Source organism: Mobula birostris, chromosome 8, assembly GCF_030028105.1.
Source record: "Mobula birostris isolate sMobBir1 chromosome 8, sMobBir1.hap1, whole genome shotgun sequence".
Lineage (NCBI taxonomy): Eukaryota > Metazoa > Chordata > Chondrichthyes > Myliobatiformes > Myliobatidae > Mobula > Mobula birostris.
The window spans coordinates 65,804,954-65,823,548 of record NC_092377.1 but is presented as its reverse complement, the minus strand read 5'-3'; the positions used below and the strand labels follow the sequence as shown (position 1 = coordinate 65,823,548).

The 18,595-nt window shown below is 42.6% G+C and overlaps 1 protein-coding gene across 6 annotated transcripts in view; it reads right to left on the bottom strand.

Moving 5' to 3' along the window:
* Positions 1–18,595, bottom strand: part of LOC140201358 (rho guanine nucleotide exchange factor TIAM2-like) — a 278,281-nt gene that overhangs the window by 27,573 nt on the left and 232,113 nt on the right. For 5 of the 6 annotated variants that reach the window (XM_072265342.1, XM_072265339.1, XM_072265341.1 and 2 more), the window contains one exon: positions 4,209–4,388. In XM_072265342.1, coding sequence (XP_072121443.1) covers positions 4,209–4,388 — 180 coding nt within the window. Of the gene's footprint in view, positions 1–4,208; positions 4,389–5,146; positions 5,205–18,595 lie in introns of those variants that run through there. The other variant, XM_072265344.1, reaches the window with a different exon arrangement.

Below are 18,595 nucleotides of genomic sequence, written 5' to 3'. Positions count from 1 at the left end.
CAATGATGGGGCAGGCCTTGTGCTGGTGGTGACCGTGGAGGAGATGTTTTTGCCAATCCCAACTTACTGGGATCTGCAAGTGAGGAAATCCAGGATATAATTGCACAAGGAGGTACTGAGGCCAAGGCTTTGAAGCTTATTGATTAGTTTTGAGGGAACGATGGAATTGAATGCTGAACTGTAGTCGATAAAGAGTATCCCGAGGTATGCATCTTTGCTGTCCAGATGTTTCACGGTTGAGTGAAAAGCCAATGAGATGGCACCTGCTGTGGAAATATTGCTCCAGTAGGCAAATTAGAGTGGATACAAGTCACCCCTCAGGCAGGAACCGATATGGTTCAACATCAACCTCTCAAACTACTTCATTACTGTGGATGTAAGTGCTACTGCACGATAGTCATTGAGGCAGATCAGTACTCTTCTTGGGCACCAGTATAATGGAAGCCTGCTTGAAGCAGGTGGCTACCTCAGACTGCCGAAGTGGAAGGTTAAAGGCTTAGTAAACAAACCAACTGGATGCTCAGCACAGGTCTTTAGTACTTGGCTAGGTACCCCGTCAGGGCTGAATGCTTTTCGTGGCTTCAGTATCCTGAAGGCTGTTCGCACATTGGTTTCAGACAGTGAAATCATAGGATCATCAGGGAAAGTGGGAGTTTCTGATGGCTGTTACATGTTTTGATGTTCAAAGTTTGCTTAGGGGCATTGAGCTCATCTGGAAACAAAGCCCTGCTATCTCCTATGCCGCTTGGTTTAACTTTATAAGAGGGGGATCTTATTCAAGCCCTGCCACAACTGCCGAGCATCCTTTATTGATTCAAGTTTGGTCCAGAATTGCCACTTCATACAGAGATTGTACCTGGACCTCGTGTAACTTTCTTAGTCAGCAAATTTTGGATCTCATGGTCCATCCAGGGCTTCTAGTTGGGAAGACTCTGAATGATTTAGCGAAGACACACACATCTACCAATGTTTTAATAAAGTCTGTTACAACCATAGTGTATTTATTCAGATCCCCAGATGAATGCTTGAACACAGCTGAGTCCACCAACTCAAAGCAATCCTGTAGTTGTCCCTCTGTCTCCTACAATCATCTCTTTGTTGTCCTAATCTCTGGCACTTTGATCTTTAGCCTCTGTCTATTTGCAGGTAGGAGAAGGATAGCCAAGTGATCAGACTTCCCAAAATGCAGACTGGACATGGAATGGTCAGCATTCCTTATCTTAGTATAACCATGGTCTAGTATGGTTATATGCTGATGGTAACTGAGCAGGATTTTCTAAAACAAACCTGGCTGAAGTCTCTGAGTATGATTTGATAAGCATCAGGACGGACACTGCATCATGCAATATCGTGAGCACTTGATTATAGTTGGCCGGTGGTGGTACATAAACTGCGGTCAGGATCGTGGATGAGAACTCCCTAGGTAAATACAGCAGGTGGTATTTGACTGTTAGGTGTTCCAAGTTGGACGAGTTCACAAAACCACCACGTCGGAGTACCACCAAGAGTTTATCATGAACAAAAACCTCCTTCTGCCTTTTCCAAATCAGCAGTTCAGCCCATTCTGTAAATCAAGAAGCTTTCAGGTCTGACCACTGTGTCTGGTGTGCTGGAGAAAGCCACATTTCAGTCAAGCATAGAATATAACAGGGTCTCATTTCTTTCCTAAACAGCAATCTTGCCCTCAGGTCCTCTATTTGTTTTTCAGCAACTGCACGTTTGCCAACAAGATACTGGGAAGAGGAGGCCTGATCCCTCTCGCTAGTAGTCCCCCATCCCCTCCTGCCTCACTTCTGGCCATAGCGATGTACCTTTGTCCTCTTAAAGGTGCCATACCTGTCCAGTCCACTGAGTCTTTCAGATGACCGTGAGATCTGTAGTTCATTAGGTTGATTTGAAAGGACATTGCTTAGAGGGAAGTTACATGCTGCAGATTGTGGTGAGAGTAATTTGAAAGAAGTAGATTTAAGAATATTTAGAACTATTGTCTGCAGTCCATGAAACATTGCCAGTTATTGCTGGCGCCATCTTGCTGATCTTCCCCACTGCAGTGTGGGAGTCTAGGTCCATAGAACAGAGATGAAAAGGAACTTCTTTAGCCAGAAGGTAGTGAATCTGTGGAATTCAATGCACAATTGACTCTGAAGGCCAAGACATTGGGTATAAATAAAGTCACTGGGTACATTTAAAGTGGCGGTTGATAGGTTTTTGATCAGTCAGGGCACCAAAGGTTACAGGGAGAAGGCAGGAGAATGGGGTTGAGAAGGAAAGGATCAGCAATGATGGAGTGGTGAGGCAGACTCAGAGTCATAGAAAAATACAGCACAGAAACATCTAGTCTGTGCTGAACCTTTTTAAACTGCCTACTCCTATCGACCATAGCCCTCATACCCCTGCCATCCACGCACCTCTCCACACTTCCCTTAAACATTGAAATCAAACTTCAATGCACCACTTGTTCTGGCAGCTCAAATGGCCTAATTCTGCTTCTATATATTATCGTCTACTATCTTCTCTTTCTTTTGTATTTCACATCTGTCTTGATATTCAAATGTTTGGTGAGTAGGTTAACAGCACAAAATAATGTTTGTCCAGTTCTGACTCCCTCATGCCAGTGTGAATCTAATGATATGCATGACATTCAAGATAAAATTCACTGTAACATGTTTTGTCTTGGGTTATTCACTAGCTTCCTAATTCTTTTGTTTCTTTCTACTTTCAACTTGCTGATCAAAGGCAGTCTATCAAAAGCTTGCTTATTTCTGTTTTTGTCAGTCATTCATTATTTTTATTCTTATTACATTTACAATTATACTTTATGCCAGAAAATCAATTTTGGGATTACAGAAAAAAATTTTAAAAAAATCTTCTCCCATATCCTGTATTCTATTTCTGCATACCGAGAGATAAGTGTGTTTCTGACACTCAAAATAAAGAATACTGTGATTATCATTGACTGATACATACAGTATCTTCACTCTACCCAATAAAACTAATGAATATGGACTTCCTCTCTCAGCTCAAGTATCAAAAGAATTTCTCTCACCAATCTTCAAATCAAATACTGATTTTTTAAAAATCCCCTTAACAAGAATAATTGTATGGTTTAACCTTCAATTTTACAATAATTTTAATTATTGATAATATTACAAGTGACAGAAGATTTCAAGTCTTCTTCATAGCTCACTCCCCAGAGATCAATGTATCCCATCTGGAGTAAGTAAACGCATTCCCCTCAAGATGGCTGCCCAATTCAGAATTAAATTACTTGCTCAGCTATACTGCTCTTTAAATGATAAAATCTCAAGGGCTTTGTGTCAGGATTTATATTATACAGTTTCACAGCTGGATTAGTTTCAAACATCGACAGGTGAATGCTTCAGTCATGGACTTTCACACATGTTGCACCCCAGTTACAAATGTTCATTGGAACAGAAACAGCTATAGTTTCAGATAGTGCAAATATTAATCAAGCAGACCAAAATATCAGATGCCCTCAATAAATATTACCCTGTTCAACCTACGTAATGAAATTACAAATCTGAAAGGTCAAAAAATAGGCACGTCTAAAGAAATAATGTAATACCAAATAAACAAGACTCGGTAAAATCAATCTAGGTAGATTGTGGTGCAATAGACATGCACTTGATCTTTGCTGCTCCCAATATATTGAGGCCCTTCACAGCTGGATCACAGTTAGTCACGCCACTCGAGCCTCTCTTAATATTTATCTGGGAAAAATGAACAAATCAACTCTGGTGTTTGGATGTTTGGAAGGTATATACCCATAATTACATCGTCTGATAGGATTTTGTGTAACAACCAATCTAATTAGAAATTAGGTATTCTTGCCAAGGCATTGGTTGGAACACCACAATATGATTCAGTATATTTGGACAAGGGAGTGGCAAGAGCTGCTTTTCTATTCCTATCACAATTCAGGACTTCCTACAGTACAATACATTATGGAAAATAAAATTGAGATCAAATGTAATTACCTTCAATATTAAATAGTTTTCTAACTGTCTGTGCAAAAATGGGGAAAGCAATGAAATACTCCAATGAAGAACTGGATCTCAGCAGGTATCAGAGCAGGGTGATAGTTTCAAGAAAAATGGTAAAGAGCAAACTATTTTACAAAGTTTAGTGAAATTTAATTTCATTAACAGCAATATATGCATTGCATATATTTAACCTCCCCCACATACCTTCACATAGGACTTCTCTGTGTCTATCAGTTCATGGATCACTTTCCGAAGTCTCTCTGCATCAGACAGATGCCGTGCCAGTGGCCGAAGAGGCTGATCAAGGCTCTCCTTCTGCCCAGCCATATCAGTAGGATGCAGTTCATGTAAACTTCGACAGAATGTGCTAACCTGCTCTGCACTCTGGAGGAAGGAATAAAAATAAAGGTGAACAAACCCAAGTTACAGGCTAGCTACCCGAGTTTTCTGAACTGGACATTACAGTTAAATTAAAGTGATATAGAACTGGATTACCAAGGAGATATTTATTCTATGAAACCCTTCACAAATCAGGAAAAGCTTGATTAATGAAAATGGAGTAACAACGTAGAGGAAATCGTATGAATGATGCTGATTTAGGTGAGCCCTGAGCAAGGTGTATCTGAGACATAGGGGCCAAAAGATTTCCTGCTTTACTGTCATTCAAACACCCTAGCTGAAAATGAAGGTGCAGGACTTGACTCCTGATCTACTTTATTGCTGCCCTTTCTGCTGTGGAATAGCCTCACAAAACAATTACACATTGAATTACAGGAAGGCACATGGGGTACAAATACAGAGAAATCAACATCTTCCAAATAAGGTAGGAGAGGAAAGAAAAATAGTGCTTGTCTTTGAAAAGCTGTGTTTAATTTCAATGAAAATCTATGCCCTACTAATCAGCTTTTCAGTGGAACAAATGTCTCATATTCCTTAATCCTTCAATTCCAGTTGTAGTTTTAATTCAGAAATAATAACCAAAGTACAGTCTATCAAAACTTCTTAGATTAAAATAGGGAGGAATAAACAGTGATTCTCATTAATTACTTGGTACCTTTCATTTCTTACATAAATCAACAATGATTATTTTGGCTTTTTAATACCTTTTACATTTGCTGCACCAAATATTCAATAAAAAGTACCTGGGTGAGAATTGGACCCCAGCTTCTAAATATCCACATTGGTTCCTCACTGTTTTGCTCCACTTCAAAGACAAAGACAATCAACTGCTTACACAGCAGTGTGGGGAAGCACACTGGAGCACACCACGCCCTGTCTAACAGTGCCCATGGGACCAAAGTCTTTTGCATAACAAAAAGGTACATCCCCTGAATACTGAATAAAATGTAAAATAGAACCAAATTCATATCATAGAGAGTTAAAAGACTTCTCCTTTATATTCCTGTTTCAAACCTCATGCATATTTTAATTATGCCGCTAAGACTATTACCGATTATTAATGAAATAGCAATATCTAAACATATCCCTCAATTTAGTTGTATTAGTCAAATACAGAACTAGAAATTTTTCAAAAACTTTACAGATGGAAACTAAGTGACCCTGAAACTACACAGTTCAGGACATGATTTTTCATTTCTGTCTACAAACAGCTCCTACTCTCAAGAGATTTGCACAGAACCTCCAGATCATTTTGATACTAGCAATATCAGTAAGACCAATGTCACCAAAGTTGTATGCTTTGGAGTCTTTAGCCTTGTGGGATTTCATGTGGATAATACAGGCAAAAAATATTGGAGTAGTGTCAGAAAATGCCAAGGTAGGCAGATAATGTTGGAGGATGAGTTTCATGTTAATGTTGGCTCATTCACTAATACATAAAAAAGGACCCTACCAACCAGTTATACAAAACTGTTCTCAGTGAAGGTCCACAGTAGAACACCAGATAAGATGGACAAATTTCTCATATCTCTGCTCTAAGTGATGGTATACATGAGGAAATTCATCGTTACCTTTGGTATGCCAACACATCTAGCCACCTGAAAAAAAATGATGTTGATGACCAAAACACCAAATGCAGGAAAAAACTCACTGTCCACCAGTCGGTTGTGGTATTGGCCCTCAAACATTTCTAAAGCAATGGAAATCCCACTAGAGACATCACAAAGGACTGGATATCACCAGTTTTCTCTGCCAACGTCTTTGTATCCAATGATAGGATAGGCTTATCCTCCTCTTCCAGGCCAAATCCTGGCATCAAAGCTCTGAATAGTTTTGCTCTTAATAAACATCTCTTCTGCATGCCCAACATCAGAATCCCAAAACAGGTACCTTTTTTTGAGCCTTTTTACCGAAAGACATTATGAGGGTGTCAGAATAAAGATACAAGGACTTTGCAAAACATCCTTGAAAAAAAATAGTGCAGCATAGGATTTTTGTGACCATATGATTTGGAAAGGTTCATACAGGGCATTGCTTAGAACACCGGGTACATGCATTGGAAGCACACAGCCTCACAAACTCCCTACTTGGCCAGAATCATACAGAATACATCTGGCTATTTGACCCAATTCAACCACACCCAAAATTAGTAGGCAGTCTTGCATATTATTGCCATTGCTCAGCATTTGATCCATAGTCCTTTATGCCTGACAGGGTTGGGGGGGGGGGGGGGGGAGGTTGGTACATGACAGAAGAAAGGTTGGGAACCCCTGATCTAGACTCTTCATAAACATTGTCCACAACCCAGCTACAATGACAGTATATTCCAGACTTACACCCTCTGGATGAAGAAAGCTCCAATCATTACTTCTCTGACAACACACATCAAAGTTGCTGGTGAACGCAGCAGGCCGGGCAGCATCTCTAGGAAGAGGTACAGTTGACGTTTCAGGCCGAGACCCTTCGTCAGGACTGGCCTGAAACATCGACTGTACCTCTTCTTAAGAGATGCTGCCTGGCCTGCTGCTTTCACCAGCAACTTTGATGTGTGTTGCTTGAATTTCCAGCATCTGCAGAATTCCTCTTGTTTGCATTTTTAAAATTACTTCTCTGAATCTGTTTTCTTAACCTAAACATTTCCAAGTAATCATGAATCATCTCTATCAGAATTGTTCCCAGTATTTTCCCCACCACTGACATCAGGCTTTACATGACATCATACTTTACATGTGGTCTAACCAATGCCTTATAAAGCCTCAGCATTACACCTGTGCCTTGATATTCTCATCCATGAATGTTAACATTGTATTTGCTTTCCTTACTATTGACTCCCAAGTCCTTTTGCACATCCGATTTCTGAATTTTCTCCCCTTTTAGAAAATAGTTGACACCTTTATTCCTTCTTCCAAAGTGAATCAGAATCAGAATTTAATATCACTGGCATATATTGTGAAATGTGTTCACTTTATGGCAGTACAATGAAATACATGATAAATAAATATAGAGAAAAAACTGAGGTTACATTCAGTATATATTAAATAGTTAAGTTAAAATAGGTAACAGAAAATAACAGAAATAAAAAAGTAGTGAGGTAGTGTTCATGGGTTGAACGACCGTTTAGAAATTGGATGGCAGAGGGGAAGAAGCTGTTTCTGAATCGCTGAGTATGTGTCTCCAGGCTTCTGTACCCCCCTCCCAACAGTAAGAGTGAAGAAGGGATGCCCTGGGTGCTGGAGACCCTTATCGATGGAAGCCGCCTGTCTGAGGCACCACTCTTTGAAGATGTCTTGGACATAACGGAGGCTGGTACCCATGATGGAGCTGACTAGTTTTACAAGTTTCTGCAACTTATTTCGATCTTGTGCAGTAGCCTCCCCCCCCCACCATGCCAGATGGTGATGCAGCCAGTCAGAATGCTCTCCACGGTACATTTGTAGAAGTTTGAGTGTTTTAGTTGATGAACCACATCTCCTCAAACTCCTAATGAAGTACAGCATACACTTGCCCAAAGAGCATAATGACCATACATTTCCCTATGCTGTATTCCATCTATCCCTCCCCACAATTTTCATACACTAGGTGGGCCTCCCCTGTTACTAGTTCCTTATAACATCACATTTCCATTTTTCTCTTTATTTAACTGTGAACATCCAGGATTTCTTTTATTTGTTTTCTCTGGCCTTTACCCTTACAGGAATAGGTTAGCATTGAGCGCCTGCTATTTCTCCTTCACGTGCTTCCCACTGAGCAGATGTAGACCTAACTGCAAGTAGATAATCCCAGTCTGCCTCTGCAAGGTCCTCTCTTATGTTAGTGAATTTGGCCTTTCTTCAGTTAAGACCTTTATTGCTGGTCCATCCATAGCCTTTTCCATAAACACATCAAAATATACAGTTATGGTCACTACATCCAAAATTATCTCCCACTGATGCTCCTTCCACCTGGTCAGCCACACTCCCCAAAATAAAGCCCAGTGGTGCTCCTCCCTTCCTTGGTCTATTTACATACTGTTTCAAGAAGCTCAGCCGAACACCTCAGAAAATCCATGCCTTCTGAACCTTTAGTGCTAAGGCATCACAGTTAATATTTAGGGAAATTGAAATCCCCCAGTATAAACCTTATTTCTAATTATATAAACATTATTATTTTTGCGTTCATATCTGTTCCTGTGCTGACTTGTTGGATGGTTTGCAACAAGGTGACAACATCTTTTTGCTTTTAATGTCTATCCATATGGCCTTATTTGAGGAGTTTTCAATCATATCCTCCCTCAAAGGAGTTTTGACCAACAGTGTTATACTTCCCTGCCATCCTTTAACCATGCCTCCATGACAATATTGTAGATTACCATGCTAATTAGAGTTCATCTACTTCGTACTGAAAGAGGTGTAATTTAGCTTTGAATCCCATTGACTTGTTCTGCCTACTGGGTTTACTGGTGGTTGTCCATCTCCATGTGAATAGCTACTCTAAATCTTTCCCCTGCCAACTAAGTTTAAACATTGCCCAACAGCATGAACAAACATGTAGGGGTTTTGATCCCACTCTTGTTAAGAAGCAACCCTCCCTGCTTGTAAAGGTCTCACCTTCCCCAGAAACAGTCCTGTTGATCCAGGAACCTCCTGCACCATTCCCTGAGCCAGGCGTTCACCTGACCAGTCCTGCTGATCCAATATTCATTAGCTTGTGGCACTGGAATCAATCCACAATTGAGGCCCTACTCGTGACTACCTGGCCTCCTAAACGCATGTTGCAGGACCTCATCTGTTCTCCCATGCATTTCATTGGTAACTACATGTTCTCTGACCTCTGGCTATAACATCCTCCACTTTGAGAATGTCCCGTAGCTTCTCCAAGATACCCTTGGTCGTAGCACCTGGGAGGCAACTGATTTGGAGTCACTTTCCTAGCCCAGAAACGCCAGTCTGCAGTATTCACAATTAAATTCCCAACTACTATTACTCCTTTGTTCAAGGACATGTGCAAGGATGCCCATTGGACTACAACTGCAGTCTACCCTCGGAGGCCAATAACCACTGCCCCACCTCCCATGTTATCTGGAACAATGCATCTATTACAGTGGTCCCCAACCACCGGGCCGCGGACCGGTACCGGGCCGCAAAGCATGTGCTACCGGGCCGCGAGGAAACGATGTGATTTGGCGATATGAGTCAGCTGCACTTCTCCTCATTCCCTGTCACGCCCATTGTTGAGCTTGAACGCATGCGAGGTCATGACCCACGCGTCATCCATGTCAGCGCGGGAAGAAGATCAACTCCTCGAGCTTGCAAGTGACGACGGGCTGAAAAGTATGTTTGACAAAACATCTCTGCTGGTATTCCAGATCAAAGTCAAGGCTGAATATCCAGAGATAGCCACAAAAGCACTGAAAACGTTGCTTCCATTTCCAACATATCTCTGCAATGAATGCAACAAAATCTAAATTGCCAAATAGACTGGACATAAGGAACCCCCTTCGAGTATTGCTGTCTCCCATGGGACTGTCTTGTTGCAGGGAACAAGTATTCAGCCCAGGGCTCCCACTGATTCAGCGATATTAGTGTGTTGCAATGATTTTATATGTTCATACGAGGAAAATATGCGCTGTGTTTAATATCCAAACGTTACTTAAAATGTTATGATGCTATTGACTTATATAACCATATAACAATTACAGTACGGAAACAGGCAATCTCTGCCCTTCTAGTCCGTGCCGAACACTACTCTCACCTAGTCCCACCGACCTGCACTCAGCCCATAACCCTCCATTCCTTTCCTGTCCATATACCTATCTAATTTTTCTTTAAATGATAATATCGAACCTGCCTCTACCACTTCTACTGGAAGTTCATTCAACACTTACTTCAAGCTCCCCTGTCCTCCCCGATAATTGACTTATCACTATATTCATGCGAGGAAAATATGCGCAGTGTGTTTAATATTAAATTCGTAAGATAAACCCTTTTAGAAACGAAATTGAGTGTATTAGCCACTTCTCACCTATATTCCGGTTGTGATTAACACCCCCCCCCGAACAGAATCGCCAAAAACGATTTGTAGAAAAAAAATCGGGACGTACATGCATGCGCACTGGTGCCCGTGGAGGGCTTCATGGCCACTGTAGTCTTTCTCAGAGTAAGCACAATGTATTTGACTGCTACTCTTGGCCATTGGCAACCATACTCCCCACCCTCCGCCCCCGGTCCAGAGTGCAAAAAATGTTGGGGACCCCTGATCTATCATATCAGGCATTTCCATCGATTGTAAAGTCTATGGTTCCACATTGGCTTTATCAGTCACCTCAGAACACATAAACTGGAATGGACATCAGCCTCTATCTAGGAACCAGCTAAGATAAGAGTGCAAGCATATTCCATATTGATTTCCATCAGCTGCCCTATGCAAAAAAACCCAAAATATTGATCAACCAGCTGTAATCAATAGTTGGAGAATGATTATGAACAAGTTAACCGCCATACATCCTTAAAGAACATAGAGTAGAAATGTCTTATATGCAGGACATGAAAGATAATGCATCACATGTATTTGACTTTGTTTATAAAATTTAGCTCCTTTAAGCAATAGGTGATTTTTTTAAAATCGGCAATATTCCAGTAATTCCGGCTGAGAAGTACACTAATTCAGTATTACGATATTAGTTCCGATACTCACTCCCCAGGTAGCAGGCCTAATACTGACCCTTGTGGAACAATACTAGTCACCTGCGGCCAACCAGAAAAGGCCCCCTTTATTCCCAAACCCAAATCACTCACATATGTTAAAAACAGCAAGGGTCCCAGCACCGATCCCTGTGGAACACCACCAGACACAGGCATCCAATTACAAAAACAGCCCTCTGGCTCCAGTTGCCAAGCCAATTTTGGATTCAACTTGTCCTGGATCCCTTGGGTTCTAACCTTTTGCACTAGCATCCCATTTGAGATCTAATTGAAAATCATTGTTAACCACATGTACTGCACTGTCCTTATCAATACATTTTTGTTACTTCCTCAAAAAAATTCAGTGGATTGGTTGGAAAAGATCTGCCCTGGAGTGAAAGAGGTGGAGAATGGCATTGCTAATCACAGCTGCAGAAGGAGAGATCATCTACTGAATCAGTATGGGTGGAAGTCAGAAACAGGAAGGAAGCAATCACACAATTGGGAGTATTAACTAATCTTCCTGTAGGGGAATGTAAACCATATCAGTTTTACTTATTTGTGAATATTCTTGATACTATAGAATTTTGATCGAAGTACATAGTAGTTTGGGCTGTATGTTTCTAGTTTATTGATAAATGGCTTTCACCGACCATGAACATAAACTTCTGTGATTTCTGAGAAACAGCGCCGCCTCATTTATCTCATTAATTGGTAGTAGATGAATCCTTGTACAGATATGATTTAGTCAGTGCAGCTGAGGTTAAAGTAAGGTTTACCAGTACTGATCATTACCAGGTGCCCTAAGATATTGGCAAATGGTTCTTCCATCTGTGATTTTGAAGATATATGGCAAAATAATTATTTCATTTCCTATTACTGTAACTACAATTACTTCAACTTTATTGACCCAGTGACATTGATTCTCAATGTTTTTATGTCAGTTAAGATGCAGTGTGCATGTCTAGAACCTAAAATTAAAGTGAAAGAAGAAATATGTTAACCTTTCCTCTAAATTAAATTCAGGACTGGTAGCAATTACTTTGTACAGCTTGATGTGCTGTTATGGCATTGCTGTGTACGTCAATCTTTTGTAATTACCACTCATGAACTACTACAAAATCTCACTACTGACTTCAAAACAAATGGAGGATCTTGCTCTGGCTCACACTTTGTTTTATTTTGTTATACAAGGCATAGCTAATATTGGCATTACATTGATATTTAGCAAATTGTAGCATATTACATTTATTAGAACTGTTACACCCTGCGTCCTTTTGAAATCATTCAAGATTACAGTTTTTGTTTTCCTATACTGTACTGATGCTTTTCATCATTTTCTGGTTTGCCTCCCTTTTGATTTTTAAGCCTTAAATGAGTACTGCTCTCCCACACAGTTTATCTTGTTACATTACTGTGAATGGTGCGCACTTCTTGGATACAGACTCCCACCTTAGAATTTCTGTAAACAACAGGAATTGCAACTCCAGCCTTGAACTCCAGGCCGGGTCTTTATGTGCTGCTGTTGTGACTCCCGTCTCCCCTTCCCCCACCACCACTCCGCAGCCCCGTTTTCCTCAGATCCCACCGTCAACTCCTGGGCCCTCGGAGGCTCCATCTTCCTCTCACCCCAACCCTCCCCTCTCCATTGACACCCCCAGCCTCCCCCCTCTGATCCCAGCTCTCATCCATGCCGGGTCTTTACCATCCCCTCCGACCTTCAACTGTCGGAGGCAGAACGCTCTGTTCTCAGTAAGGGCCTCACCTTTGTCCCCCTTCGCCCACACCTCAGCGAGTTCCGTGTTCGCCATGATGCGGAACTTTTCTTCCGCCGTCTCCGAGCCTACTTCTTCGGCGAGGACTCTTCCACCCCCACCGATGACCCCTTCTCCCGTCTTCAACCCTCCTCTTCTTCATGGACACCCCGCTCTGGTCTTCTGCCTGCTCTGGATCTCTTTATCGCTAATTGCCGACGGGACATCAACCGTCTCGACTTCACCGCACCTTGTCCCCATTCCAACCTCACTCCTTCGGAACGCTCTGCTCTCCACTCCTTCCGCACTAATCCTAACCTTATTATTAAACCCGCCGATAAGGGGGGTGCTGTTGTAGTCTGGCGTACTGACCTCTACCTTGCCGCAGCACAGCGACAACTCGCGGATACCTCCTCTTACTGACCCCTCGATCGTGACCCCACTAAGGAGCACCAGGCCATTGTCTCCCACACCATCACCGACTTTATCCGCTCAGGGGATCTCCCATCCACTGCTACCAACCTTATAGTTCCCACACCCCGCACTTCCCGTTTCTACCTCCTACCCAAGATCCACAAACCTGCCTGTCCTGGCCGACCTATTGTCTCAGCTTGCTCCTGCCCCACCGAACTCATTTCTGCATACCTCGACACGGTTTTATCACCCCTTGTTCAATCCCTTCCTACCTATGCTCGTGACACTTCTCACGCTCTTAAACTTTTCGATGATTTTAAGTTCCCTGGCCCCCACCGCTTTATTTTCACCATGGATGCCCAGTCCCTATATACTTCCATCCCCCATCAGGAATGTCTCAAAGCTCTCCGCTTCTTTTTGGATTTCAGACCTAATCAGTTCCCCTCTACCACCACTCTGCTCCATCTAGCAGAATTAGTCCTTACTCTTAATAATTTCTCCTTTGGCTCCTCCCACTTCCTCCAAACTAAAGTTGTAGCTTGGGCACCCGTATGGGTCCTAGCTATGCCTGCCTTTTTGTTGGGTTTGTGGAACAATCTATGTTCCGTGCCTATTCTGGTATCTGTCCCCCACTTTTCCTTCGCTACATCGACGACTGCATTGGCGCTGCTTCCTGCACGCATGCAGAACTCGTTGACTTTATTAACTTTGCCTCCAACTTTCACCCTGCCCTCAAGTTTACCTGGTCCATTTCCGACACCTCCCTCCCCTTTCTAGATCTTTCTGTCTCTGTCTCTGGAGACAGCTTATCCACTGATGTCTACTATAAGCCTACTGACTCTCACAGCTATCTGGACTATTCCTCTTCTCACCCTGTCTCTTGCAAAAACGCCATCCCCTTCTCGCAATTCCTCCGTCTCCGCCGCATCTGCTCTCAGGATGAGGCTTTTCATTCTAGGACGAGGGAGATGTCTTCCTTTTTTAAAGAAAGGGGCTTCCCTTCCTCCACTATCAACTCTGCTCTTAAACGCATCTCCCCCATTTCACGTACATCTGCTCTCACTCCATCCTCCCGCCACCCCACTAGGAATAGGGTTCCCCTGGTCCTCACCTACCACCCCACCAGCCTCCGGGTCCAACATATTATTCTCCGTAACTTCCGCCACCTCCAACGGGATCCCACCACTAAGCACATCTTTCCCTCCCCCGCTCTCTCTGCATTCCACAGGGATCGCTCCCTACGCAACTCCCTTGTCCATTCGTCCCCCCCATCCCTCTCCACTGATCTCCCTCCTGGCACTTATCCGTGTAAGCAGAACAAGTGCTACACATGCCCTTACACTTCCTCCCTTACCACCATTCAGGGCCCCAAACAATCCTTCCAGGTGAGGCAACACTTCACCTGTGAGTCGACTGGGGTGATATACTGCGTCCGGTGCTCCCGATGTGGCCTTTTATATATTGGCGAGACCTGACGCAGACTGGGAGACTGCTTTGCTGAACATCTACGCTCTGTCCGCCAGAGAAACCAGGATCTCCCAGTGGCCACACATTTTAATTCCACATCCCATTCCCATTCTGACATGTCTATCCACGGCCTCCTCTACTGTAAAGATGAAGCCACACTCAGGTTGGAGGAACAACACCTTATATTCCATCTGGGTAGCCTCCAACCTGATGGCATGAACATCAACTTCTCTAACTTCCGCTAAGGCCCCACCTCCCCCTCGTACCCCATCTGTTACTTATTTTTATGCACACATTCTTTCTCTCACTCTCCTTTTTCTCCCTCTGTCCCTCTGAATATACCTCTTGCCCATCCTCTGGGTCCCCCCCCCCCCGTCTTTCTTCCCGGACCTCCTGTCCCATGATCCTCTCGTATCCCCTTTTGCCTATCACCTGTCCAGCTCTAGGCTCTATCCCTCCCCTTCCTGTCTTCTCCTATCATTTTGGATCTCCCCCTCCAACTTTCAAATCCCTTACTCACTCTTCCTTCAGTTAGTCCTGACGAAGGGTCTCGGCCTGAAACGCCGACTGTACCTCTTCCTAGAGATGCTGCCTGGCCTGCTGCATTCACCAGCAACTTTGATGTGTGTTGCTTAGAATTTCTGTTGTCATTTCGTCCCCTCCTCCAAAATAAACCCATGTATAATCCCCTGTCCTTACAAATAATTGGGCCAAGTCAAAAACAACAACTTTTTGCCTTTATATGGTGCTCTCAAGTGTGTGAAATATCCTAAGGCAGTTTTCAAATCAAACAAAATTTATCGCTGAGCCAGAAAAATATGTAGTTTAAGGGATATCTTCACAGAGGATAGGGAGGTGGAATATTTTTGCCAGAGTTCGGAGCCTCTATAATGCTGTAGGCACCTCTACAACAGAGAAGTGAAGGTGTACAGGGACTGACACCGGAGAGGTGAAGCTATTATAGCTGCTTTTGGCTGAGGTGGGGAGAGGATGAACCCATGGAGTGACAGAGGATTTTAAAAACTGTTATATTGCTTAAAACTGAGTTGAAAGGGTCAGTGAATACAGTTACGTAATGAAGTACCACTGAAACTATGTAGGATTGGGAATCCAGCTTTGGGGTCAGTTACTGGACTGCATGGATCCAGCTGACAGTGGGCTTTGTTTGGAAATACGCACAATAGTGACCTGGAGGTGAGGTGTTGATGCATGGAGTTCCCAGTCTATACAGGCTGATCTTCCACAAGGTTGTCCTTACTTATGCCCATGACCTTGGGTGCTCAGATAAGTACCAGCACTGCTTTCAAAGTCACAATTATCCTGGCTGTCAAATCCCTGCAGACCATTTTGGTTTATCTACTGCACTGCAGGTCAATAAAAGCTCTTTAAAAGTAAACTCAGAATCTTTTGTTCATGCAACATTTGCACTCACATTACAGCATTTTTTTTGCAGTAAGTTCCACTCTACCACAGCGCTGTCTACATAGGCAACTGGGGCTTGATTCAAAGCTGTAGTGCAAAGTGAGAGCTCGGAAGTATGAATTTTCTGCTGTGGAACTTAACACTGAAGTACTGCAAATGATGCACAAAAAAGCTCTCACTTCTCTACTAGGCTGACAGCAATGGAGCTAGACTGAGCACAGTGCATTATATTGAATGGACATAGATCAGGGGTTTTTTATGTGATGGACCAATACCATTAAGCAAGGGTCCATGGACCCCAGGCTGGGAACCTCTGATTTAGATAAATGGATTCTGCAGCTTCGTCCTTGTATCTGATCATTGACATGCAATCATATACTGCTGTATATCTTTATGTAATGTTTCCTTTGAACTATGCACACAGTATCTGTGGTTTTAAGGAACTAACTTTTCATTTATCTCATTAGATTACATTTGATTGTAGCAATATAGCGGAATGAAAGCGATAGGAAAGTGATAATGAATTATACTGTTAAGGATGCACTGCCTGACAATTTGGTGGAAAACAGGATCAGAAACAACGTAAGGAAGGGTATGAAATTTGTGCCGGGTGTTGGCACAGAGATAGGGGATGGCGGTAGGTGGAGAAATGTGTGGGAATTCAACAACAGAGAGAATTAACTAATGTAATAAGATGCACAGAAGTGATGGAATGAATGGACTATGCAGTAAAATTCAGTCTTGGGAAAAATTCTGTGCCTTTCTATTTTACTGCTTTAAGTCACCATCTCTGTGAAAGGTGATTCCATTTGAGCTACTGTAGGTTGTGGTCACAGGCCCACAATGTATAGCATGACTTTTATGGTACACTACTACTTTTAGGCCAGAGATACAGCTGCTCTTTGTAAATTCCAGCTGCTTACATGATTTTGGGTGGAAAGCCAGGTTTTTATTTTGTTTACAGAATATCACTTTTCTCCGTGGAACACTCATAAAGGCAGATTCAGTTATAGTAAACAAGCTCAGTGAGTAAGCATTAAGCTGAAGATCTTATCCATACAAAATCCTGAGTAAAGCAGTACTAGGCAGAGAGACCGCAATACCCAACTAAGCAAACTTGCTGTTCTTGTGTTACCTAACAAAACAATCTTGATAATATCAAGATTCAGCAATGACTAATGCTATTTGATTCCGCTAACAGAACATTTTCAGTTTATGTTTCATCAACAACATTGCAATTACCGTTCTCCAAAACCAACTCAGCACACTAGCAATTTGGAAAAGGCTTTTTTTTTACAAGGCAGATGAAAAAAACACCAAGCAAATCATACATTAAACAAGTGTTGAAACTTTTTAATCCCTTTCCTTTAGATGCCTTAAAATTCCATTAACCATTCCTGTATTCCTTAGGTAAACACAAACTCTTTGACATTCAAGTTAACTTTCAGCTAGTTCCAAACCATGTACTGTGCATTTTGAAACATCTATAAGACTGCAGCTAAAATTACAGCAAACCAGTTTTGAAAGAATGTTAGCCAAATAAAAGCATGCCTTTAAAATCTAACTAAAAGATTATGTCCAAAGTGTTGCAGTAATTGTCAGCATTAGTCTCGGAAGGACATGCATTCTTTCACTGTGATATGTTAAAGAGGTCCCATTTATTGACAGGGACTAGATGATTCCTTCACTTATTTCAAATGTAACTTTGTTGGACACACCAGGCATTAAAGAAATAAAATAAATGGTTTTATGGCATAGAATTAAGTTTTCAAAGGAAAAAATTTGCACATTTGAGCATAAGGCGGGAGGAGAAGATGGCGGCACGACGCAGCTTGCAGTGGCCACTCTGGTGGTGATGTCTGTTATTTGTCAAGTAGGGTGCCATGCACAATCCTAACTTGATGGAGACGGATGTGACAGCACAGAGGAACATCTGGTGAAACATCTGAAATGCCTGCTTCGCAGCTGCTGCTACTGCTACTGTGTGGTCCAGAATCTCTGGAGGAGAAGGCCCCGAGTCCTCAGCTTTGCTTGTTGCTCGGAGGCCAGGGCAGGGTCGAAGTGCTCAGCAGAGGATGGTGCTCAGAGAGGCTGTGTCGGAGGGGCTAGACGGAGGCTCAAAGTTTTCAGACTGACTCAGAGTCCGCTGCGGTCGGGTGCTTCCAATGGTGCTGCATCGGCAAGTTGGCGGTGCTTGGAGGTTCATGGCAGGGAGAGTTCCTCACTTCTGCCGCCCGCATGAGATGATGGGTCTATCGGGACTTTGAGACATTTTTTTTACCGTGCCTATGGTCTGCTCTTTATCAAATTATGGTATTGCTTTGTACTGTTGTAACTATATGTTATAATTATGTGGTTTTGTCAGTTTTAGCCTTGGTTTGCCCTGTGTTTTCTTGTGATATCATTCTGGAGGAACATTGTATCATTTTTTAATGCATGCATTTCTAAATGACAATAAACGAGGACTGAGTGTCCT